Source organism: Scyliorhinus canicula, chromosome 2 (assembly GCF_902713615.1).
Source record: "Scyliorhinus canicula chromosome 2, sScyCan1.1, whole genome shotgun sequence".
Taxonomy (NCBI): Eukaryota; Metazoa; Chordata; class Chondrichthyes; order Carcharhiniformes; family Scyliorhinidae; genus Scyliorhinus; species Scyliorhinus canicula.
In genome coordinates this window covers 212597614-212624866 of record NC_052147.1, presented here as the reverse complement: position 1 = coordinate 212624866, position 27253 = coordinate 212597614, and the positions used below count along the sequence as shown (strand labels likewise).

Here is a 27253-nt window from a genome sequence, read left to right as displayed (position 1 = left end):
GAACGGTGCCAAAGAGACCCGGCCAACCACGCCCACATGTTCTGGTCTTGCCCCAAACTTGTGGAGTACTGGACAGCCTTCTTCGAGGCTATGTCCAAAGTGGTGGGGGTGAGGGTGGAGCCATGCCCGATTGTGGCGGTCTTCGGGGTTTCAGACCAGCCAGATCTATTCCTGGGGAGGAGGGCGGACGCCCTTGCCTTTGCCTCCCTGATGGGCCACCGTAGAATCCTGTTTGGCTGGCGGTCAGCAGCACCGCCCAGAGCTGCAGACTGGCTGTCCGACCTCTCGGAATCTCTCCAAATGGAGAAAATCAAATTCGCTATCCGAGGGTCAGACGACGGCTTCCACAGAACGTGGGAGCCATTCATGCAATTGTTCCGGGATCTGTTTGTGGCCAACGAACAAAAGGAAGAATAGTCGGGTGGCCAAGAATCAGGGAAAATGGATGGGAAGCGGGGGAAGGTAGCTGGGGTTGGGGGGGGGGGGGGGGGGGGGCGGCTACGGGTTCGTTATGGGGGTTTGATGGCAAGCTAAGGCCCAAAACCAAACTGTAAATAAATGCCTATAAACATGTGCCTCGGCCATATTGGGGAATGTCAAATAGGGGCAGCAGGGTAGCATGGTGGTTAGCATAAATGCTTCACAGCTCCAGGGTCCCAGGTTCAATTCCCGGCTGGGTCGCTGTCTGTGTGGAGTCTGCACGTCCTCCCCCTGTGTGCGTGGGTTTCCTTTGGGTGCTCCGGTTTCCTCCCACAGTCCAAAGATGTGCGGGTTAGGTGGATTGGCCATGCTAAATTGCCCGTAGTGTCCTAATAAAAGTAAGGTTAAGGGGGGGGTTGTTGGGTTACGGGTATAGGGTGGATACGTGGGTTTGAGTAGGGTGATCATGGCTCGGCACAACATTGAGGGCCGAAGGGCCTGTTCTGTGTTGTACTGTTCTATGTTCTATGTATGCCGGCTAAAGGGGGCGGCCACAGTTGTTATTATGAAGATGCTTACCTGTAAATATACATGTTAATTTTTGCATGTTTTCTTTTCTAATAATTTGTAACTTGTTGGATATAAAATATGAAAACTCAATAAAAAACATTTTAAAAAAAAGAGTGGGGTTTTATCAGGCTGTAATCGGAGTTTTTCTTTGCTTTGAATTATAGGGGTAAGAGGTGGGGGCCCGTAAGGTTGATATTGATTACAATGTGTTACTTCTGTATTGTTTCTGTATACATTTGTCGACCAACACAGTGTTATTTTGTAATATTGAAAAACCTTCTTTGGAATTAAAATATATTTAAAAACACGATTGAGGGGGGGGGGGGGGGGGGGGGGATAGCGGTGACATCACTGCAGTATGGCGGCCGCCCCCTCCGACAAGCTCCGGATGTTCCACCAACGAGCAGTGCCCAAGCCGGGAGGTGGGCAAGTGGTGATACTTGGGAGCAGGGACAGTTATAGCGGCCACTGGCGGCCGGGAGGGGAAACAGCAGCAGTTTGTGGGATGTGGGTGTGTGTCTGTCTTTATCTGATTATGCATTCCTGTCTGTGTCTCTCTCTCAGTGTCTATGGGAGATTCTGCTTGAGATTGTGTGAATTTTTGTGTAAATCACTCACGACCAGTTCATCGGCTCTGGGGAGAATTACACATACCCAGCTCATCGGCTGTGGAGGGATTACACATACTCAGCTCAAGGGCTGTGGAGGAGTCACACACACCCAGCTCATTGACTGTGAGGGAAATGACAGACCCGCTGATTGGCTATGGGGAAAAGTATTCAGACCCAGCTCACCGGCTGTGGTGGGAATCACTTAGACCCAGTTCATTGGCGGTGGGGGTGGGATTTACACTGACCTAGGTCAATGGTTGTGGGGGACTGACACAGGCCAGTTCATTGTCTGTGGGGAAGGATGACATAGACCAAGCTCATCTCTGAGGTCGGAATCAGACAGCTAAGCAGTAAGGGAGAAACGGTTGCTACTTTGAAACGGATCAAGAACGAGAGGGCACAGATAGAACATAGAACATACAGTGCAGAAGGAGACCACTAGGCCCACCAAGTCTGCACCGACCCACTTAAGCCCTCACTTCCACCCAATCCCCATAACCCAATAACCCCTCCTAACCTTTTTGGTCACCAAGGACAATTTATCATGGGCAATCCACCTAACCTGCACGTCTTTGGACTGTGAGAGGAAACCGGAGCACCCGGAGGAAACCCACGCAGACACGGGGAGAACGTGCAGACCCGCACAGACAGTGACCCAGCGGGGAATCGAACCTGGGACCCTGCGCTGTGAAGCCACAGTGCTAGCCACTTGTGCTACCGTGCTGCCCAGATTTAAACTAATTTGAAAAAAGAAGCAAATGTAATGCGATAAAAAAAACACACAGCGAGTAGTTTAGGTCTGGAATACACTGCCTGGAAGTGTGGTGGATGCAGGTTCAATCGAGGCATTCAAGAGCGCATTTGATGATTATTTGAAGAGAAGCAATTCGCAGGCGTGCGGGAAAGAGGTAGGTCAACAGCACAAAATAACAATGCTTGTTAAGGAGCAGGTTCAGATGCAATTGGACAAATGGCCTCCTCCAGTGTTGAAATTGAAGGTTAGCCATAAACTTATTGACTGGTAGAGCGGGCTCGCAGGGCTGAATGGTCTGCCAACTCCTATTTCTTCTGTTCCATTAATCTTAATTCTTATATGTTTATCTATTTGAGATTATCCAGGCAAATGGGATGGAAATGAATTCTGTTTCTGATTTGGATATTGGAGTGACCGTCATTTCGGGTGAGCTGTGTTTTGTTGACATTTTCCTATCTTTTGAAAGTAAAGCCCTTTTTTGGGAAAAAAATAATGGTGTGACGATCACACATTTCTTAGGCAAATTCTGGGTATTCAGGATTCATTCCATGAAGTGGTAATTCCTGAAAGTGTTCTAACTCTTGGCGATCCAGGTCACACCTTCCCAGTGTTAGGAACCATGGATTATTATACAGCATTATGCTCATTTGCACCCAGTAGGAGATGCTGGAAACATGCTTCGCAACCCATCTTGGTCACTGACATACTAACCCTGTATATCAATTCAACCTCCATGTAATAAAAAAGTAATTTCTGGAAGGCTTGAGCACTGGTTGAATGCCAGGCTTCTAAGTTTTTCTTATCTAGAATTTCATCTGATTCCAAATAAATCCATACATGCCAAAGTACAAAACGCTCAAAAACTGACAAATAACTGCAATAAAGCAGTTCTCAAACAAAAGGATATTAACTGAAAATCAGCCCTAAGGGAAGGCCTTTCACTAATCCCTTTGCTTCATGGAGACTGGATAAGTATTATTTATTTTCTTTTCATTGCATTTCAAGGATTTTCTATTAGAATTTAGCAATCACATTCTGGAATTTATTGTGTTTGGCCATAAAAATTGAAGCCTTGCATTCATTAATAACAGCTTCAACCCTTCTGAAGATAAAACACAAGGATCAATTTTTGTTAACGACCCAGATATAGCCAATATCCTCTGAAAATACACCACATCCACAGGGTTCAATGTGCTGGTTAAACTGCTGTAAAAGCATTACTTTAAGTAAGCCAAACTTGAACTGGGCTCACCATAAAGGCAACATGAAGGGCACGATTTAACCAAATGGTTTCTACGTCTGGTAGCAAGCGGGAACTGGCGCCAGCTTCTTGACGCTCGGACTGGCGAGACCGGCACCACTATAAAACGTTAATTGGTCCATTTAACGAGGCCCAATGAGCTTCACGCCACAAATGATGGTCCTGCCGGCCCATTTTGCTGGGACCATGAATACTTCCATTCTCCACTGCATATGCCCCGTGGTGAACGACACGTGCGGCTTATGATGCCTCCTCTGTGTACCCGTAGGAGAAGTTGGCCCACAATAGACAGAGAGGGCCCAGAAGGGCAGCGGCGTGCTGGACATCACTGTCCTCACCCCCTTCGAGGAATGGGCACTGGAAGTCATGGGGATGGCCGATGACAGATCTGTCACCGACGTAGAGGGTGGCACGTGGTGCAGGGGTGAGGTTCCACCGGCCTCCACCCAGTTGATCTGTCACATGTCAGTTGTTAATGCCATACAGATTGACCCATCCCTCCCACTGACCACATGTCCATTCTCCCACAGGATTCTCATCCAATGGTGCCGGCATATCCAGTGTGGTCCCCACCTCCCCCCACTCTCTGCCTCCCGTGAGATCACCTCGGAGGGCAGCTCTGAGGACACCAGCGTAAACGCAGCATAGCTGTTATTCCTTTGACTAGCACAGAGACACACACCTCGGTAGGTGACCGTAGTGGACATGCTTCCGGGGCACATTCTGGTGAGTCTCACACAGTTGTTGACGCACATCCAGTGGAGGCAGTAATGCCCGGGCAAGGCACATGTGCCATGGAGACCGCAACTAAGCGTGGTCTCACTTTCTCACTCGTGGCTGCACTCCACCTTGGCGACATCCCCGTTCCTCCAGGCTGTTGGCAGTTGGTATGGGTGCTGGCATGTGGGGAATGGTGGGAATTTGGCCTTCCCTCAGGAGGAGGGGGTGGGTTAGGGGTGTGTGGGGAGGCGGGGCTAATGCCAGGGATCACAGTGCTGCCTACTCACCCTGGCCACCATGAGGAGGTTGTGCAGTTTGTTCCAGCAATGCATGCCGGTGCGGGCAACGTTGTCCACAGGGCTCACCAATTCTGCCACCCGCGCCCAGGCACGACGGATGGCGGTGCCTGGCAACCTGCTTCCCGGGCTAGGGTACAGGGTCATCCGCCTCTCCTCCACCGCATCCAGAAGGGTCTCCAGTTCTGTGTCCATGAACTTTGGTGCCGCTCTCCATATAGCCATCTTGTTGGTTGGGATGGTGTGTGTTGTGGGGAGAATCGTTTATGTGCGGCTGCAGCTTGTCAGCCTCCTGGGTGTCAATCAGGGACCCGGCGAATCCGGCACTGTTTTGCATGAAAACTGATTGTGTTACACGTGGTGCCGGTGCTAACCCATTAATAGGAGCAAAATTGGTGCAGGTTTGGTGCCGGTTTTTCTATCCTGAAAGTCCATGGATTCTACGTTGGCTATGTGATTGGCGAATTTGAGGGTATGTCCGGAGGAAGTATCTAGAATTACAATGAAAAAGTCGGTGCCGCCCCTGCACCGATGTTCCACCAAGTGGGGGGCTAGCAGCCTCGCAATGTAAAACTCCCAGCGTTCCCGACATAAATAGCCGGAGAATTGATGGGTCCGTGGCTGCGTATGCACATGGCGACAATCTGCAGTGGTTGCACCGTTCAACCTGGCGACAGCTGCGCGCGGGCACAGCCGGCCAAATAGTGCCCCCCTGGACACCCCCTCACCACCCCTTGGACACTCCCTACCAGAACCCCCCCCCCCCCCCCAGCCCTCGCTGAAGCTGCCCCTGCCAGCAGCACGGGAACCGCCCGACAGTGTCCAGCGCGGCCACGCCGGGTTTCCGAAAGCTCAGACCACACGCGACCCGCGCGGTCGGGAACTCGGCCCATCGGGAGTGGGGCATCAGGGGAGCGCCTCAAAGCGATGCGCTGACGCTGTCCCAGCGGCATGTGCCACGCGCCTCGATGACGCCGATTTGGAGTGGGCTGAGCATCCGGAAAATGGCACCGGACCTGATTCAGTCATCAACGGTGATTCTCCGCCCGATCGCCTAATACAATTTTGGAGTCAGGCAAAGAAGAATCCCGCCCTTACTCTCAGAAACTGTTAATTCAGCACGGTGTATTGCTTTGAAAAAGTTGACCTCAATCAATATGAAACTTTCTTTCGCAATGCGAGTTGAGCACCAGTCCCGTGTTCAGCTCCCCAGACATGGAGGTCCTGGATACCTCTTCCCCACCTGCCCTCCCAGCTCACCCAGCACACCATGTTCAGGTGTTGGGAATGGCGAGCACTCAGCAGACAGTCAGGGGTCAGACTATGGCATCAATTGACGAGTACCAGCACTCAGCTCTCTATGGGTTATCATCAACCCTCTGTCCACCATAGCGACCCATTGACAGTGCACACTCCTATCACCCTGGACTGCAGTTACACAGACCCTGTGAGGGTGGGATGGGAGTAGGGGAAGGGTATGGGGAATGGGTACAAGGGGAAGGCGAAGTCTGAGGGATGCAGGGCAAACAGGGCATTAGTGACTTAACGGATTGACTTGTGGGCTGTAGCTTGTGGGATGTCATGCAAGTCCCCGCTCGCGCCCACTGTGAGCTGCACGGTAGCACAAGTGGATCGCACTGTGGCTTCACAGCGCCAGGGTCACAGGTTCGATTACCCACGGTCACAGTTTGTGCGGAGTCTGCGCTCTTGAATGCCTCGATTGAACCTGCGTCCACCACACTTCCAGGCAGTGCATTCCAGACCTAAACTACTCGCTGTGTGTTTTTTTTCTCGCATTACATTTGCTTCTTTTTCAAATTAGTTTAAATCTGGGCAGCACGGCAGCACAAGTGGCTAGCACTGTGGCTTCACAGCGCCAGGGTCTCAGGTTCGATTCCCTGCTGGGCCACTGTCTGTGCGGAGTCTGCACGTTCTCCCCGTGTCTGCGTGGGTTTCCTCCGGGTGTTCCTGTTTCCTCTCACAGTCCAGAGACGTGCAGGTTAGGTGGATTGCCCATGATAAATTGCCCTTGGTGACCAAAAATGTTCGGAGGGGTTATTGGGTTACGGGGATAGGGTGGAAGAGAGGGCTTAAGTGGGTCGGTGCAGACTCGATGGGCCAAATGGCCTCCTTCTGCACTGTATGTTCTATGTTCCATGAGCCCGGGAGTGATCCTGAGGTGCAGACGTCAGGGATGCAGTGACCTTGACGGCCACCAAGGGCGGGTATCCTCCTACTCCACGTGGTGCTATGTCTGCAAGATCATAGATCATAGAATTTACAGTGCAGTCTGTACGGGCTCTTACAAAGAGCACCCTACCCTATCCCCGTAACCCAGTATCCCCCACTTAACATTTTTTTGAACACTAAGGGCAATTTAGCATGGCCAATCCATCTAACTCGCACATCTTTGGACTGTGGGAGGAAACAGGAGCACCCGAAGGAAACCCACGCAGACAGGGGAAGAACGTGCAGACTCCGCACAGACAGTGACCCAGCCGGGAATCGAACCTGGGACCCTGGAGCTCTGAAGCAACTGTGCTAACGACAGTGCTACCGTGCTGCCCATGCCGAGAACATGGCACCGTTGCCGCATCGTCTCCTCATTGAAACAGAGTTTTCTGCGGCACACACTGTTCGAAAGACCAGCAATGCCTGTACACCTTGGGCCATAGCCGGCCTCCCCCTTTGGGTCCTGTGGTGAACGTTTTGTATTAACCATTCACCATGTATGTTACTGTGTCACGCTGTTGCCCATGTGGGCTCCGCCTATGGACCATTGTACGATATTACATGGAATGTATCATGTTGGTGCCCTTGTGGGCTCTGCCCCTGGCTCCACCCCTTGAAGGGAGGTATAAAGAGCAGCTGCCCTGTAGGGGCTCTCAGTAGCAGAGCAGTCGCAGGCAGGTACTGTTCGAGTCAATTAAAGCCACAGTTTACATCCACTCTCTGTTTTGCGTGAATTGATGGTCGCATCAATTTAATCGACTACAATACCACGATGGAATCAGCCCTCAAACCTGACTGACTGGAACTCGACCCACAAGCTGTGGAGGCCAAAGGGATTTTTTCACACTGGCTCCGCTGTTTTGAGGCCTACCTCGCCGCCTCCTCCTTGCCTTCCGTCTGCGACGATCAGAAGCTGAGCCTCCTCCACGCCCAGGTGAGTCATCGAATCTCTGTACAACTCAAGGAAGCCTCCACATATGCATATGCCCTCGCGATACTGAAGCGCCTACACGTTAGGCCAGTGAACGAGGTGTACGCGTGGCATCTCCTCAATACTCGCTGCCAATGCCCCGGGTACTCGCCGGAGGAGTACCTACGTGACCTCAAAGTCCTTGCGCGAAGTTGCAACTACCAGGCCGTTACGGCCACGCAACATATGGACCTCGCCGTTTGGGACGCCTATGTGGCTGGAGTAAGGTCCAACTACGTGAGATAGTGCCTACTCGACCTGGAAGAGATGGTAAAGCTAGCCTCCCCCCTAGAAGTAGCGTTCCAAAGCCTCAACACGTTCCCGTCTGATCACGCGGCCCCCTCGTGGGCCCTCAACCAGAGAGTACCCAGGCCTGTGCCGCGCGGCTGCCCGCCCAACACGGGGGGGTCTACCCTGCTATTTCTGCGGCCAGCATCTGCACCCCAGGCAGCGTTTCCCGGCTCGGAACGCAAATTGCAGAGACTGCGGTAAAAAGGGACATTTCGCTAAAGTTTGCCTGGCCAGGTCCAAATCCTCAAAATGACAGGCCTGACTCTCAGGCTCACAGGCCCGCAGACCCTGCAATGTGGCTGCATGCCTGCTGGCTCCGCTCCCCTCCCGGACGCGTCATCGGCCTCGTGTTGTCCGTAGGGGCAGCCATCTTCAAGCCCACACAACACGTGCGACTCATGGGGTCCGCCATCTTGGCCATCGTCGCCCATGCGGCCCGCCACATGCGACTCATGGGGGTCGCCATCCTGGACGCCATCTTCCTCGCCGCCCGACACGTGCGACCAACAGGGGCCGCCATCTTGGGACCACCGCAACTCAGCGCGGTCACCCTTGACCAGTCATGACCCAAACACCTCCGGAGCTCCATGATGAAGGTCCGCCAATGTACACGTAACGCCTTGCCTGCTTGACTCCGGGACATGGAGAGCTTCATTCATTCAGACATGGTAAGGCGCTACTCGCTCCCAATCTTCCCTGCACATCAAACAATCTCCCTCGCTTCTGGGTCACACTCGGTGCAGATCTGGGGGTGCACTACCGCAACCCTTGCAATATAGGGCGCTGAGTACGCCGATTTTAAGTTACATGTACTCCCCGACCTCTGCGCTCCTCTCATGTTGGGACTGGACTTCTAGTGAAACCTCAGGAGCCTAACTCTGAAGTTCGGCGGGCCCCTAACCCCACTCACCGTATGTAGCCTCGCGACCCAGAAAGTCGACCCTCCCCCACTCTTCTCAAATCTCACCGCCAACTGTAAGCCAGTCGCCACCAGAAGCAGGTGGTACAGCATACAGGACAGGACTTCCATCCGGTCCGAGGTCCAGCGACTCTTGCGGGAGGGGATCATCGAGGCCAGCAATAGCCCCTGGAGAGCTCAGGTGGTGGTCGTCAGAACCGGGGAAAAGAACCGGATGGTTATAGACTACAGCCAGACCATAAACCGGTACACTCACCTCATTGCGTACCCCCTCCTCCGGATCGCAGACATGGTTAACCAGATCGCACACTACCGAGTGTTCTCCACGGTGGATCTGAAGTCTGCATACCACCAGCTCCCCATGCGCCCAGAGGACCGCCACTACACGGTCTTTGAGGCAGACGTCCACCTCTTCCACTTCCTCCGGGTCCCCTTCGGTGACACAAATGGGGTCTTGGTCTTCCAAAGAATGATGGACCGAATGGTGGGCCAGTACAGTTTGCGGACCACATTTCCATACTTGGACAACGTCACCATCTGCGGCCACGACCAGAAGTACCACGACGCCAACCTCCAGAGGTTTTTCCAAACCGCCCAAACCCTTAACCTCACATATAACAAGCAGAAATGCATTTTCACACAACCAGACGCCATTCTTGGCTACGTCGTGGAAAACGGACTTTGAGGACCCAACCCCGACTGGATGCACCCCTCCTACAACATCCCCTTCCCCACTGCCCCAAGACCCTGAAAAGGTGCCTTGGGTTCTTTTCCTATTACGCCTAGTGGGTCCCCAACTATGCAGACAAAGCCCGCCCACTAATCAAGGCCACCATCTTCCCACTGACGGCCGAGGCCCGCCAGGCCTTCAACAGCATCAAGGCAGATATTGCCGAAGCCGTGATGCGCGCGGTGGACGAGTCAGTCACCTTCCAGGTGGAGAGTGACGCATCAGAGGTCGTCCTCGCTGCCACCCTTAACCAGGTGGGCAGGTCAGTAGCATTTTTCTCACGTACCCTCAACGCCTCCGAAATTCGACACTCCTTGGTCGAAAAAGAAACCCAAGCCATCATGGAAGCTGTGCGGCACTGGAGGCACTACCTCACTGGTAGGAGGTTTACCCTCGTCACCGACCAATGATCGGTAGCCTTCAGGTTTGAAAATACACAGCGGGGCAAGATCAAGAATGATAATATCTTGAGGTGGAGGATCGAACTCTCCACCTATAATTACGATGTAGTATATCGTCCTGGCAAGCTAAACAAGCCTCCAGATGTCCTGTCCCGTGGCACGTGCGCCACGCGCAAGGTGACCGACTCCAGGCTATCCACGATGACCTCTGCTACCCGGGGGTCACCCGGCTTCTGCACTACATCAAGGCCCGCAACCTGCCCTATTCCACCGAGGAGGTCAGCGCCATGACCAGGGACTGCCAAATCTGCGCGGAGTGTAAGCCGCACTTCTATCGACCGGATAAGGCCCACCTGGTAAAGGCATCCCGGCCCTTTGAGCGCCTCAGTATTGACTTCAAAGGGCCCCTCCCATCTACCAATCGCAACACGTATTTCCTCAACATCGTAGACGAGTTCTCCCGCTTCCCCTTTGCAATCCCCCGACATGACCGCGGCCACCGTGATTAAAGCCCTGCATGGTGTCTTCACACTGTTCAGTTTCCCCACGTACATCCACAGTGACCGGGGCTCATCGTTCATGAGCGACGAACTGCGTCAGTACCTGCTTGGTAAGGGCATCGCCTCGAGCAGGACTACCAGTTATAACCCCCGGGTAAACAGGCAGGTGGAGAGGGAGAACGCGACGGTCTGGAAGGCCGTCCTCCTGGCGCTACGGTCTAGGAATCTTCCAGTTTCCCACTGGCAGGAGGTCCTCCCGGCGCGCTCCAGTCCATTAGGTCCCTCCTTTGCACGGCCACAAACGAGACTCCTCATGACCGCCTGTTTGTTTTCCCCAGGAAATCCACCTCTAGGGTCTTGCTTCCATCCTGGCTGAAGACACTGGGGCCCGTCCTACTCCGCAAACACGTCAGGAGCCATAAGTCCAACCCCTTGGTTGAGAGGGTCCAGCTCCTTCACACCAACCCTCAGTATGCATACATAGAACACCCCAACGGCCGACAGATACGGTTTCCCTCCGGGACCTGGCACCTGCAGGTTCCACTCCCACTGCCACCTCAAATTACCCCGCCCAACCTACACTGACCAGCTACGCCCCTACATGGCACCCGCACCCCCTCCTGCCCCCCCCCCCCCCCCCCTTCACTGGCCCACAGGAATGAAGCTCCAGAAGAGACGCTTCCGGAGTCCACGTCTGTCCCCGTACCGGCGGCTTCACCACCTGGGCCAGCTGCGATACCAGAGCTTCGGCGATCACAGCGCACGATACGGGCGCCGGACACACTGAACCTGTGAATCCTTCACCCCCGCCGGACTTCAATTTTTTAACAGGCGGTTAATGTGGTGAACGTATTGTATTAACCATTCACCATGTATGTTACTGTGTCACGCTGCTGCCCATGTGGGCTCCGCCTATGGACCATTGTACGATATTACATGGAATGTATCAGGTTGGTGCTCTTGTGGGCTCCGCCCTGGCTCCGCCCCTTGAGGGGAGGTATAAAGAGCAGCAGCCCTGTAGGCGGCTCTCAGTAGCAGAGCAGTCGCAGGCAGGCACTGTTCTAGTCGATTAAAGCCACAGTTTACATCTACTCTCTGTTTCGCGTGAATTGATGGTCGCATCAGGTCCTTCCCTGGCCTGATTGGCAGCCGAGTCCTCGGGGTGTGGGGCAGAGCCCTGCAGATGGGCCACCTCCTCAAGTCTCTGTCGATACTGCTGCCGCCGCCTCCTTCGGCGCCTGCATGCCTGGCCTGCCAGCAGCACCAAGAGGGCAGCTTCTGAGGCGTCCAAGATATCGTCCCCTCCTCGCCCCCACATCCCCAGCCATCCGGAAGACCAGCCCAAACACCCCCGGGGGCAGCGAGGACCCCTGCTCACTGGACCCCACACCCTGTATCCCAGACACCCGCACTTAATGTTACCTGGACTAGGCGCTGGTCGCCTCCACGGTGCACACACCCACCCCTGGTCGCCACAACCAGGGCTGGGGCCCAGCCCCTGAGTGCTCGGATGTTGGCCGCTGCGTGTGTGGTGTTGCCTCCCGCAGTGTTCAATCACAGTGTCCAGGCATCACAATTTGATTGGGATGCGAGGCAATAACGTCTAAATGCTACATGGCATGATCACCCATGGGGAGCCGCTTGGGAACTGTAAAGTTCTCACTTAACTACGCTTGCCAATTTCCAGCTCGCAATAACCTTCAGCCACATGGCCAGAGGCCTTCACGTTAGTGGGAGATGTGGGTGGCTGGTGGAGCAGGCGGGCTGGGGTTGTCCCCGGAACTGTGGGTGCTCAGACACATCTACCCCCTCCCTCCCACCCCCAGCCGAGGTCATGGGCGGCCAACTGACCACCCCCCCTCAAGTGGCGGCCCACCCAAACCAAGGCTTGCCCACAAGAGCTCCCCCATCCACCTCCGAGCCGCAGGGCAGCAACCCCAGTGCTCTTGGGCTCATTGCCCAGAATGAAGGTGGGTACTCACCTCCTCTGGTTCCTGCAGCAGCCTTTCTGCCAGCTTTACCTTTTAAAAAGGAGTACTAACTGGCATCCATGTGACCACTTGATGGAGATGTCACTAGATCACGGGAGGGCATTAATAGGGGGTCGCTCCCATTAATTGTATGGAGATTGGGCTTAAGTAATTGTTATTGATTTCTCACCGCACTACGGCGGGATCCTGATTTCACCAACGGGAACTGTCTGGTTAGATCGCAAACAGATCAGCGCCTGCGCGTCTTTTGGTTTTGGCCTGTCCCGCGATTTAATGGCTTTGTCACACTCTCGCTTAAGTGCAAGGCGGGCGTTAAATCGTGCCCGACGTGTTTAAACATACACTGAGACTATTTTGAATAATTTGGTTGTATTATGCAATTCAGCAGATTGTGGCAGCTACTATGCGTTGCACAAAATTCCGCCTTAAACATAAAAATATACCTATAAAAGTGCCACCACAGGAGTAACGCATACCATTGTTCCTAACAATGAGTTTTCAATCAGATAAGAGCCGTCATTACTCCATTTAATATTGTAAATTTCCTCTGAAAACTATGGCAGTTCATACAGATAGAATTCGCATGGATGATTTTTCAAGTAAAGCACGATGACTGAAGTAGGTTGGGTGGAGGGGTTTAGGAAGAATACTTTGAGTGACAGGACTGTAATTTACCCACCATGTTAATGGTTGGGACTTCTGGAGTGAGACGCTATGAAGGGTAAATGTGACCTCCTCGTGCACAAGGATGAGCCCGATACAGTTCAAGGTGGTACACAGGGTACATGTGACATGGGCAAGAATGAGTGGGTTCTTTCAAGTGGTGGCAGACGAGTGTGAGAAGTGTGGGCAAGGACCAGCGAATCTCGCACATATGTTCTGGGCTGTGAAAAGTTGGAGATTCTGGGTTTGCGGCACTAGCAAGGATCATGGGGGAGGAGGTTGAGCCTTTGGTGCCGATATTTGGGATATTGAAGAAGCCAGAGCTGATGGAAGGGAGGAAGGCCGAAGGGACCCAGAAAAGAAGCAGAGTTCCGTTTAATAGTGGGATCGTTTTCGGCGATCCAAGCACCAGGAAACACATGGCTAAACGTAATGATCTATTCTTTTCAAATGGAAAGATGAGTCAATCACAATTTTCCTGTCTTTCATATACTTTTGCTTGTTCAGATGTTTCCCCATTCCCTATTAAGACTTGATGGTGTGCCCAGTACAGGAATAAACAATTATTATTGAACGTATTCATGTGGAGAGTAAGTAAAATAGAAAGGAAGATGTGGGTCCGTTCTGCAGTAATAATGTAGGAAAATTCACAGCTTTCAAATAGTTAATCCTTTGATTTCACTTAGCTAGCTGCATAATGTGTCACAATCATTACTCTATCAGATAAACCATCTGCACATACCTTGTACAGTTAACTCCACAGTTACTTGGCGAACACCACCAACATTGGCAGTTTCACATGTGTACTTTCCAGCATCTTCCTTTTGCACTTCTTTAATGACTAAGCTGAAAGTTCCACGTGTACTTTGTTCAGTAATGTACCGATCGTTCTTTGGGACAGGTTGTCCATTCTTGTACCATGTGATGTGAGGTTCTGGGCGTCCTCTGACCTGAAAAAAAAAGATGAAATACTCCTAACTGGGGTTGTTGATGATTAGCAACACTCAGTATCTCTGGAAAGATGAACAGAGTTAAATTCAGTTCCCAAGCATGTCCCTGAGCTTCTGGTCATTTTTCATTTTAATTCACTGCCTTAATCTCATGTTGTCTTCTCCCAGTGCAACTCAATGTAAACTCGAGGAACAAGAACTCATTTTCAAATATGCACTTTACAGCCTTCCAGAATCAACACTGAATTCAACAGTTCAGACCATAATTTCTGCTGCCATTTTGTTTCCTTTTCTTTGCAATGTTTGGTCTTAATCTTGCTTTTTTTCTTTGGATGGCAGCCGTTCATTATTTTGGCATTCACACCTCCTTTAGATACATCCTTTGTTTCTATTGTTTTATTAATTCTTCTATTCACATTCCATTTTGGCCTGCACCAGCAACTCTTTTCTCAATTAATTTTTCCTGCTTTCCACATATCGCAGATCTTCCTGTTTATTGTTCTTCCATCCTTCCCCTTTTACTTGCTTGAAAGCTATTACATTTCTCACTTTCCTCAGTTCTGATGAAAAGTCATTGAAATTGTTAAATCATAAGGTCCCAGGTTCGATCCCGGCTCTGGGTCACTGTCCGTGTGGGGTTTGCACATTCTCCCCGTGTTTGCGTGGGTTTCACCCCCACAACCCAAAGGTGTGCAGGCTAGGTGGATTTGCCATGCCAAATTGACCCTTAATTGTAAAAAATGAATTGGGTACTCTAAATTAAAAAAAAAAGAAATTGTTAAATCGGTTTCTCTCTCCACAGATGTTGCCTTCCCCTAATACTGCTGTTCATGTTTAACCATAATTCTTTTAATGAAGTTGGTTAAACTAGGTAATTTGTAAGAGCATCCAGTTGTCTGCAGTTGATGCTTGAGTTTTATTTTTATACCATTTTTTTAATTAAAAAAAAATCAAGTAAGTGTGTGGCTCACTGTGGAGACAGATTTGGGCCAGATTTTAACGCTGTGTAAGTGAATGCATCAGAATCTCACCTTCGAAAGTGAAATTTCTTTATTGATTAACCAGAGACTTTTTACTGTGGTTTTTAGAGATCATTAAAGATGGTAATTAGTTTCCGTACATGCCAGACATCCACTTGACATTAAAAAAAAATTCTGGTCTTGACAATCGTGTAAATGCTCCACAATTGAATGGTAACACATTAATGCCACTTGCACACAGACAAATAAGGAGCAGGAGTAGCACATTCAGTCCTTTAAACCTGGTCTACCACTCAATACGATCATGGTTGATTTGAATGTGGCCTCGATTCCACATTCAGCCTACCCCTAATAAATGTTGACTCACTTATTCGTAAAGAATCTATTTAACTCTGCCTTAAAAATATTCAATAATTACTCCACCACTGCTCTCCAAGGAAGTGTTTTCCAAATACTCACTGTCCTCAGGAGAAACAACTCTTCTCATCTCTATCTTAAATGGGAGATCCCTTGGGTGGAATTCTCTGTTGCCTGACGCTGAAATCGTAATTGGCGATCGGGGATAGAATTGATTCCGACGCCGGAATCGGGGCCGACACCGGTTTGACGCCGGTTTGACCCCTCCAAACCAGCGTCCCTGTGACGTGCGCCCCGCGCAGTCGCAATGCCGTTGGTGCCTCATCGACCCGCCCAGCCGCGATGCTCTGCCCCTGATGGGCTGAGTTCCCGACAGCCTGAGACACTGTGTCGAGCACCGCCACACTCGGCCAGGATCCGTGCCGCTGACCGGGGTGCCGCCTGCCAGGGCTGAGGTGACTGTTGCATTGTGGCCGGGGGAGCCGGGGGTGGGCTGCGGGGTTGCGGTCGGCAGGACAGGTTTCGCACATGGCCGCCGCCATTTTGTACGGCACGATTGGTGCAGGTCGTCAGCCATGCAGATGCGCGTCACGGGACATGGCAATTCCCTGGCCGTTTTCAGCACGGGCGGCAGGTGTTTTAGTCAGCGCAGTGCTAGCCCCTCACTGGTACCGGAATTGGTGAGGGGTCGACGCCGAATTTCCTATCATAAAAGTTGACACATTCTACGCTGGCGTCATCACTTCGTCTCCAGAACAGAGAATCCAGCCCCTTACTTTTAAACTGTGTCCCTTAGCTCTTGTCTCTCCCATAAAGGGAAAAATCCTTTCAGTTTCCAACCTGTCAAGTCTCCTCAGGATCTGATATGTTTTCAGTAAGATCATCTCTTAACCTTCTAAACTCCAATTGGTATAAACCCATCCTTTCCTCATAAAATAACTTCTCCCTTCCTTCCCAGTTATCAATCGAGTGAACCTTCTTTGAACTGCTTCTAATGCATTATATCCTTCCTTAAATAAGGAGACCAAGGGCTGGATTCTCTGATCGCCGATGCCGAAATCGCGTTCGGCAATCGGCCGGAGAATCCATTTTTAAGCTGGAATCGGGGCGGCGCTGTTTTTCCGATCCTCCGCCCCCTGAAAAACGGCATACTCGAGGAGTACACACGCCGTTGGGACGGCTTCAGGATGTCACCTGAGGCCCTCCCCCGATGCTCCACTCTCAATGGGCCAAGTCCCCGTAGGCATGGGACACGAGTCCTCACAACTTTCAGGGACCACGCGTGGCGGCTAGGGACTGTGTCCAGCGCTGCCACAGTTCGGGAGGGGGGAGCTGTTCCGCTGGCAGGGGGGGCTTCAGGGGGGCATGGTGGACTGGTGGGGGGTGGTCCAGGGTGGCAACGGGGGTCACGGGGAGCATTTTGTGGCAGACCGGATCTGCGCACGGCCGGCACCATGCTGTGCGGTGTGTCCGCCATGGCCCGCCGCCAAGCGCATGCAAGGCCACGGACCCAGCCATTCTGCAGCCATATCTGCAGGTAAAGCCAGGGACGTTACATGGTTGCTGGCCTCCCACTGGGTGGAGGATTGGTGCGGGGGCGGCGCCGACTTGTTGGCCGTAAGACTAGATGGATCCTGCGTACATAGCCGTGGAATCAGAGAATCCAGCCCCAAATCTTTACACAGTACTCCAGGTGTGGTCTCACAAGTGCTCTGTACAACTGTAGCAAAACATCCTGCGCAGGATTCTCCATCGACCGACACCGGAATCTTAAAATGCGATTGGGTGGAGAATCAGTTTTAACACCAAAATCGTAGCGGTGCCGGTTTCACGCCAAATCGGAATTCTCCGGTTAAACAGCGGCATCAATGCATTCACTCTGCATGTACAGTAAACGCCATTGGCATATCATTAGCGGGCCTGACCCAGTGTTCTCTGGTGCCCCCACGATACTCCGCCTCCACTGGGACGAATTCCCGACAGTGTGCTTTCAAAACGCATGAATCTGGCGCCATGGCTTCTGAGGGGGAGAGAGGAGATACAGAAAGTGTCCAACATCACCATAGTTTGCTGACAGTTGTGCCGCTGGCCGGGGGGGGCTTCTGTCAGGGCCGGGGGGAGTAATGGGGAGTGGCCAGGAGCTGGGTGTGGGGTCGGGATGGATGGGCACAAAACACCATTGCTGCAGCCCGCAAGGCAGCCATGCAGCTGTGCACACCGCTGACTGCCCACTGTGAACTTAGTGCTACGGGTTGTACGGGTGTCCCTCAGGCCACCCCTCTGAGGTGCCCTCAGCCCCAGCCAACCCATCAATGGGATGGGCACACTCCAGAACAACCAGTGCCATCTTGTTGGCTGGGATATTGTGTGTGGGAGAGCAGTGTGTCAGCCTCCTGAGTGTCAATCGCGAATCCAGTGAACCCTGCACCGGTTGTCTTTGGAATCGATTGTGTTCCACGTGGCACCGGTGCTAGCCCCACAGTGGTCGCTGAATCAAAGAGAACAAAGAACAAAGAAAAGTACAGCTCAGGAGCAGGCCCTTTGGCCTTCCAAGCCTGCGCCGATCATGGTGTCCTAATTTAAAAAAACCTTCTGCCCTGACTCGGTCCGTATTCTCTATTTCCTCCCTTTTCATGGAGCTATCCAAATGCCTCTTAAATGTTCCTTATTTGCCTGCTTCCACCACATCATCTGGCAGCGCGTTCCAGGCACCCACCACTCTCTGCATGAAGAACTTACCCCGCACATCTTCCTTAAACTTTTCACCTCTCATCTCAAACCTATGTCCCCTTGTAATTGACACTTCCACCTCAGACGAAGCTTCCAACAATACATCCTGTCTACGTCTCTCATAATTCTGTAGACCTCTATCAGATCTCCCCTCAGCCTCCGTCTTTCCAGTGAAAATAATCCTAGATTATTCAACCTCTCCTCATAGTCAACATCCTCAAGACCAGGCAACATCCTAGTGAACCTTCTTTACACTCGCTCCAAAGCTTCCAAGTCCTTCTGATAATGTGGTGACCAGAACTTCATGCAATACTCCAAATGCGGCCGAACTAAGGTTTTATATAGCTGCAACATGATTTCCCAACTCCTGTACTCAGTGCCCTGGCTGATGAAGGAAAGCGTGCCATATGCCTTCTTAATAACCTTGGCGACCTATGCAGTCACATTTAGGGACCTGTGGACCTGCACTCCCAGATCCCTCAGTGTGTTAATGTTCCGAAGAGTTCTGCCATTTAAAGTATAATTCATAACTAGATTTGATCCTCCAAAATGCATCACCTTGCATTTGTCCAGATTAAACTCCATGTCATTTCTGTGCCCAAGTCTCCAATCTATCTATATCTTGTAAAAAAACCTTGGCCGGGATTCTCTGATCCCGTGCCAGGTCGGAGAATCGCTGAGGGGGGGGGGGGGGGGGGGGCACTAATCCCACCATGCCGCTCCGATGGTAGGCCGGCGATTCTCCAGCGACCAGAGAATCGGCGGCAATTGCGCTGGCACGCTTACCACGGCGCCGGTCGGGGGCCATTGAAAGCGGTCCGAGTGCCCGCCAAGTGCCGCTGGCGTCGTTTGCTCATGGTCCTACCTGGTGGAACCTCGCCGTTCTGGCTGCGGGGGTCGTCCTGGTGGGGGGGGGGGGGGGGGGGGGACTGACTCCGGGGGGGCCTCCACGGTGGCCATGTCCACAATCGGGGGGTAACTGATCAGCGGGTGGGTTCATTCCGTCGGGGGGGGGGCATATGTTCCTCCGTGCCAGGCCCCCGGAGGGCTCCGCCATATTGCCCCGGGGGCCGGCAGAGAGACAGCCGTGGCACGCATGTGCGGACCCGCGCGAGCCGTGGCGCGCGTATGCGCGACCCGCGCCGGCCGTGGAAGGGGTGAATGTCTGCGCCTGGAGGCCCGTTGACGCCAGCGTCGCTCGCGCCGGTTTTGACGCCTGTCACTAACTAGTCAATTTTCCTCCAAATGTGCATATATCCTGTCCCTCCGTATCTTCTCAAAAAGCTTCCCCACCACTGATGTTCAGGTCACAGGCCTATAATTTGCTGGATTATCCCTGCTTCCTTTCTTAAACAAGGAAACAACATTGGCTATTCTCCAGTCCTCTGGAACCTCGCCTGTGGTCAAAGCCAGTTTTGCTGTCATAGAACTCCACAAATCCAGCCCTGGTGTCAACACTTAAGCCTCAGGAATGGAGAATTCCGCCGCCTCTCTTTTATATTCCATTCCCTTTCCAATAGATGACAACATTCCATTTGCCTTACAAGTCACTTGCTGTACCTGCAAACTAAATTTGTGTGATTCTTGTACCAGGACACTCAGATACCTCAGTACCTTAGAGTTCTGTCATCTCTCCCCATTTAAATAAAGGCTGTTTTTCCAGTTTTCCTGCCAAATGTATACGTTTAGATTTTCCCTCATTATACTCCATCTGCAAAATTTCTGTCAATTGACTTTATGTCCTCATAGTTTAAGGATAAGGGGTAAACCTTTCAGTGTGAGGAGAGCAGAAATTTCTTCACCCCGAGAGAGTGGCAAATCTGTGGAATTCACTACTACAGAAAGTAGTAGAGGCCAAAATATTGTGTAATTTCAAGAAGCAATTAGATTTAGCTCTTGGGGCTAAAGGGATCAGCGGATATTGGGGAAATGTTGGATCAGGGTATTGAACTTGATGATCAACCAAGATCATAATGAATTGTGGAGCAGGTACGAAGGGGTGAATGGTCTCGTCCTGCTTCTATTTTCTATGTTTCTATGTATGTTTACAGATTCCTTGGCCATGATCATTAACCCAGGGTGCAAATTTCGTAATAGCCGTTAAATCTCTTGAGCGGCCATGAACGTGACTTGCACTGGCGAGAGCTCAGTTTGAGTTGTTTCCCAACGCACCCCCCCCCCCCCCCCCCCCCCCCCCCCCATCACACCCACTCCCGCACTGGTGATGTAATGAAGTTCAAGCCCAAAAAGGGCGAGAACCTGATTTCCATATATTTTAATACATTTAAATATGTTCACTGAGCTTGTCGATATAGAAGTCATAGAATTTACAGTGCAGAAGCAGGCCATTCGGCCCATCGAGTCTGCACCGGCCCTTGGAAAGAGCACCCTACCTGCACCAATGCCTCCACCCTATCCCCATAACCAGTAACACCACCTAATATTTTAGACACTAAGGGCAATTTATCATGGCCAGACCACCCAAGCTGCACATCTTTGGACTGTGGGAGGAAACCGGCGCACCCGGAGGAAACCCACGCAGGCAAGGGGAGAACGTGCAGACTCCGCACAGTCACCCGAGGCCGGAAGTCAACCTGGGATCCTGGAGCAGCGCCGGCCCTAGGGTTGCTGGCGCCCCGGGCAAGCTGAACTTCGGCGCCCTTGGGGGGGGGGGCGGGGCGGGGCCGAGGGGGGGGGGGGGCCGAGGGGGGGCGGGGCGGGGCCGAGGGGCGAGGGGGGGCGGACCCGAGGGGGGGGCGGGGGGGGGGCCCGAGGGGGGGGCTGAGGTGACTGTTGCATTGTGGCCGGGGGAGCCGGGGGTGGGCTGCGGGGTTGCGGTCGGCAGGATAGGTTTAGCACATGGCCGGCGCCATTTTGTAAGGCACGACTGGTGCAGGTCGTCAGCCATGCAGATGCGCGTCACGGGACATGGCAATTCCCTGGCCGTTTTCAGCACGGGCGGCAGGTGTTTTAGTCAGCGCAGTGCTAGCCCCTCACTGGTACCGGAATTGGTGAGGGGTCGACGCCGAATTTCCTATCATAAAAGTTGACACATTCTACGCTGGCGTCATCACTTCGTCTCCAGAACAGAGAATCCAGCCCCTTACTTTTAAACTGTGTCCCTTAGCTCTTGTCTCTCCCATAAAGGGAAAAATCCTTTCAGTTTCCAACCTGTCAAGTCTCCTCAGGATCTGATATGTTTTCAGTAAGATCATCTCTTAACCTTCTAAACTCCAATTGGTATAAACCCATCCTTTCCTCATAAAATAACTTCTCCCTTCCTTCCCACTTATCAATCGAGTGAACCTTCTTTGAACTGCTTCTAATGCATTATATCCTTCCTTAAATAAGGAGACCAAGGGCTGGATTCTCTGATCGCCGATGCCGAAATCGCGTTCGGCAATCGGCCGGAGAATCCATTTTTAAGCTGGAATCGGGGCGGCGCTGTTTTTCCGATCCTCCGCCCCCTGAAAAACGGCATACTCGAGGAGTACACACGCCGTTGGGACGGCTTCAGGATGTCACCTGAGGCCCTCCCCCGATGCTCCACTCTCAATGGGCCAAGTCCCCGTAGGCATGGGACACGAGTCCTCACAACTTTCAGGGACCACGCGTGGCGGCTAGGGACTGTGTCCAGCGCTGCCACAGTTCGGGAGGGGGGAGCTGTTCCGCTGGCAGGGGGGGCTTCAGGGGGGCATGGTGGACTGGTGGGGGGTGGTCCAGGGTGGCAACGGGGGTCACGGGGAGCATTTTGTGGCAGACCGGATCTGCGCACGGCCGGCACCATGCTGTGCGGTGTGTCCGCCATGGCCCGCCGCCAAGCGCATGCAAGGCCACGGACCCAGCCATTCTGCAGCCATATCTGCAGGTAAAGCCAGGGACGTTACATGGTTGCTGGCCTCCCACTGGGTGGAGGATTGGTGCGGGGGCGGCGCCGACTTGTTGGCCGTAAGACTAGATGGATCCTGCGTACATAGCCGTGGAATCAGAGAATCCAGCCCCAAATCTTTACACAGTACTCCAGGTGTGGTCTCACAAGTGCTCTGTACAACTGTAGCAAAACATCCTGCGCAGGATTCTCCATCGACCGACACCGGAATCTTAAAATGCGATTGGGTGGAGAATCAGTTTTAACACCAAAATCGTAGCGGTGCCGGTTTCACGCCAAATCGGAATTCTCCGGTTAAACAGCGGCATCAATGCATTCACTCTGCATGTACAGTAAACGCCATTGGCATATCATTAGCGGGCCTGACCCAGTGTTCTCTGGTGCCCCCACGATACTCCGCCTCCACTGGGACGAATTCCCGACAGTGTGCTTTCAAAACGCATGAATCTGGCGCCATGGCTTCTGAGGGGGAGAGAGGAGATACAGAAAGTGTCCAACATCACCATAGTTTGCTGACAGTTGTGCCGCTGGCCGGGGGGGGCTTCTGTCAGGGCCGGGGGGAGTAATGGGGAGTGGCCAGGAGCTGGGTGTGGGGTCGGGATGGATGGGCACAAAACACCATTGCTGCAGCCCGCAAGGCAGCCATGCAGCTGTGCACACCGCTGACTGCCCACTGTGAACTTAGTGCTACGGGTTGTACGGGTGTCCCTCAGGCCACCCCTCTGAGGTGCCCTCAGCCCCAGCCAACCCATCAATGGGATGGGCACACTCCAGAACAACCAGTGCCATCTTGTTGGCTGGGATATTGTGTGTGGGAGAGCAGTGTGTCAGCCTCCTGAGTGTCAATCGCGAATCCAGTGAACCCTGCACCGGTTGTCTTTGGAATCGATTGTGTTCCACGTGGCACCGGTGCTAGCCCCACAGTGGTCGCTGAATCAAAGAGAACAAAGAACAAAGAAAAGTACAGCTCAGGAGCAGGCCCTTTGGCCTTCCAAGCCTGCGCCGATCATGGTGTCCTAATTTAAAAAAACCTTCTGCCCTGACTCGGTCCGTATTCTCTATTTCCTCCCTTTTCATGGAGCTATCCAAATGCCTCTTAAATGTTCCTTATTTGCCTGCTTCCACCACATCATCTGGCAGCGCGTTCCAGGCACCCACCACTCTCTGCATGAAGAACTTACCCCGCACATCTTCCTTAAACTTTTCACCTCTCATCTCAAACCTATGTCCCCTTGTAATTGACACTTCCACCTCAGACGAAGCTTCCAACAATACATCCTGTCTACGTCTCTCATAATTCTGTAGACCTCTATCAGATCTCCCCTCAGCCTCCGTCTTTCCAGTGAAAATAATCCTAGATTATTCAACCTCTCCTCATAGTCAACATCCTCAAGACCAGGCAACATCCTAGTGAACCTTCTTTACACTCGCTCCAAAGCTTCCAAGTCCTTCTGATAATGTGGTGACCAGAACTTCATGCAATACTCCAAATGCGGCCGAACTAAGGTTTTATATAGCTGCAACATGATTTCCCAACTCCTGTACTCAGTGCCCTGGCTGATGAAGGAAAGCGTGCCATATGCCTTCTTAATAACCTTGGCGACCTATGCAGTCACATTTAGGGACCTGTGGACCTGCACTCCCAGATCCCTCAGTGTGTTAATGTTCCGAAGAGTTCTGCCATTTAAAGTATAATTCATAACTAGATTTGATCCTCCAAAATGCATCACCTTGCATTTGTCCAGATTAAACTCCATGTCATTTCTGTGCCCAAGTCTCCAATCTATCTATATCTTGTTGTATCCTCTGACAATCCTCAGCATTATCAGCAACTCCACCAATCTTCATCTCATCCGCCAACTTACTAATCAGACGACCCACATTTTCCTCCAGATCATTTATATATACTACAAACAACAGAAGTCCCAGCACTGATCACTGCGGAACACCACTAGCTACAGATCTCCAATCAGAGAAACACCCTTCCACCGCTACTCTCTGTCTTCTATAACCAAGCCAGTTCTGTATCCATCTAGCCAGTCCACCCGAATCCCATGTGATTTTAGTTTTTGTACCAGTCTGCCATGTGTCAAATGCCTTACTCAAGCCCATATAAACTACATCCGCAGCCCATCCCTCATCAAGTTGGTGAGAAATTACCTTCCCTGTAAAAAAACCTTGGCCGGGATTCTCTGATCCCGTGCCAGGTCGGAGAATCGCTGAGGGGGGGGGGGGGGGGGCACTAATCCCACCATGCCGCTCCGATGGTAGGCCGGCGATTCTCCAGCGACCAGAGAATCGGCGGCAATTGCGCTGGCACGCTTACCACGGCGCCGGTCGGGGGCCATTGAAAGCGGTCCGAGTGCCCGCCAAGTGCCGCTGGCGTCGTTTGCTCATGGTCCTACCTGGTGGAACCTCGCCGTTCTGGCTGCGGGGGTCGTCCTGGTGGGGGGGGGGGGGGGGGACTGACTCCGGGGGGGCCTCCACGGTGGCCATGTCCACAATCGGGGGGTAACTGATCAGCGGGTGGGTTCATTCCGTCGGGGGGGGGGCATATGTTCCTCCGTGCCAGGCCCCCGGAGGGCTCCGCCATATTGCCCCGGGGGCCGGCAGAGAGACAGCCGTGGCACGCATGTGCGGACCCGCGCGAGCCGTGGCGCGCGTATGCGCGACCCGCGCCGGCCGTGGAAGGGGTGAATGTCTGCGCCTGGAGGCCCGTTGACGCCAGCGTCGCTCGCGCCGGTTTTGACGCCTGTCACTAACTAGTCAATTTTCCTCCAAATGTGCATATATCCTGTCCCTCCGTATCTTCTCAAAAAGCTTCCCCACCACTGATGTTCAGGTCACAGGCCTATAATTTGCTGGATTATCCCTGCTTCCTTTCTTAAACAAGGAAACAACATTGGCTATTCTCCAGTCCTCTGGAACCTCGCCTGTGGTCAAAGCCAGTTTTGCTGTCATAGAACTCCACAAATCCAGCCCTGGTGTCAACACTTAAGCCTCAGGAATGGAGAATTCCGCCGCCTCTCTTTTATATTCCATTCCCTTTCCAATAGATGACAACATTCCATTTGCCTTACAAGTCACTTGCTGTACCTGCAAACTAAATTTGTGTGATTCTTGTACCAGGACACTCAGATACCTCAGTACCTTAGAGTTCTGTCATCTCTCCCCATTTAAATAAAGGCTGTTTTTCCAGTTTTCCTGCCAAATGTATACGTTTAGATTTTCCCTCATTATACTCCATCTGCAAAATTTCTGTCAATTGACTTTATGTCCTCATAGTTTAAGGATAAGGGGTAAACCTTTCAGTGTGAGGAGAGCAGAAATTTCTTCACCCCGAGAGAGTGGCAAATCTGTGGAATTCACTACTACAGAAAGTAGTAGAGGCCAAAATATTGTGTAATTTCAAGAAGCAATTAGATTTAGCTCTTGGGGCTAAAGGGATCAGCGGATATTGGGGAAATGTTGGATCAGGGTATTGAACTTGATGATCAACCAAGATCATAATGAATTGTGGAGCAGGTACGAAGGGGTGAATGGTCTCGTCCTGCTTCTATTTTCTATGTTTCTATGTATGTTTACAGATTCCTTGGCCATGATCATTAACCCAGGGTGCAAATTTCGTAATAGCCGTTAAATCTCTTGAGCGGCCATGAACGTGACTTGCACTGGCGAGAGCTCAGTTTGAGTTGTTTCCCAACGCACCCCCCCCCCCCCCCCCCCCCCCCCCCATCACACCCACTCCCGCACTGGTGATGTAATGAAGTTCAAGCCCAAAAAGGGCGAGAACCTGATTTCCATATATTTTAATACATTTAAATATGTTCACTGAGCTTGTCGATATAGAAGTCATAGAATTTACAGTGCAGAAGCAGGCCATTCGGCCCATCGAGTCTGCACCGGCCCTTGGAAAGAGCACCCTACCTGCACCAATGCCTCCACCCTATCCCCATAACCAGTAACACCACCTAATATTTTAGACACTAAGGGCAATTTATCATGGCCAGACCACCCAAGCTGCACATCTTTGGACTGTGGGAGGAAACCGGCGCACCCGGAGGAAACCCACGCAGGCAAGGGGAGAACGTGCAGACTCCGCACAGTCACCCGAGGCCGGAAGTCAACCTGGGATCCTGGAGCAGCGCCGGCCCTAGGGTTGCTGGCGCCCGGGCAAGCTGAACTTCGGCGCCCTTGGGGGGGGGGGCGGGGCGGGGCCGAGGGGGGGGGGGGGCCGAGGGGGGGCGGGGCGGGGCCGAGGGGCGAGGGGGGGCGGACCCGAGGGGGGGGCGGGGGGGGGCCCGAGGGGGGGGCGGGGGGGACCGGGGGGGGGGTGGGGGGCGGGGCGGACCGAGGGGGGGGGCGGGGGAGCGGACCGAGGGGGGGGGCGGGGGAGCGGACCGAGGGGGGGGGCGGGGGGAGCGGACCGAGGGGGGGGACGGGGGAGCGGACCGAGGGGAGCGGACCGAGGGGGGGACGGGGGGAGCGGACCGAGGGGGGGGCGGGGGGAGTGGACCGAGGGGAGGGGCGGGGGGAGCGGACCGAGGGGGGGGCGGGGGGAGCGGACCGAGCGGGGGGGGCGCCCTGGGGGAGGGCGGCCACCGCGCATGCGCTGGTTGGCACCTGCCCAACTGCGCATGCGCGGGACCCGAGTCTCTGGCGCCCCCTAGCACATGGCGCCCCGGGCGACTGCCCGAGTTGCCGGTGCCTTGAGCCGGCCCTGTCCTGGAGCTGTGAGAAAGCAGTGCAAACCATTGTGCCGCCCATATAGCATCTTCCCACAGTGGATTCTGCCCCCCTCCCCACCCCATCCCCCAGTAGGGTGATGTCATGCTAGTACGAATCGCTACCGGTTTGCAAAAACAATAGCCAGACCTGATGACTGCACCAGGGGTGTGGGGATATGTCTTGGGTCCGGAGGTGAGGGACAAGACTGGAACCCTGGCAGTGTCAGAGGGCAGTGCCAAGGGGGGAAGCTGAAGGCGGGACATGAAGTGGCCGTGCCAAGGGGCTTTGGC

At 53.0% G+C, this 27253-nt stretch overlaps 1 protein-coding gene across 2 annotated transcripts in view; it reads right to left on the bottom strand.

Moving 5' to 3' along the window:
- The window catches only part of LOC119961939 (myosin light chain kinase, smooth muscle-like), a 552422-nt gene that overhangs the window by 354962 nt on the left and 170207 nt on the right, over positions 1-27253 (bottom strand). For both annotated transcript variants that reach the window (XM_038789529.1, XM_038789528.1), the window contains exon 3: positions 14072-14279. In XM_038789529.1, coding sequence (XP_038645457.1) covers positions 14072-14279 — 208 coding nt within the window. The remainder of the gene's footprint in view (positions 1-14071; positions 14280-27253) is intronic.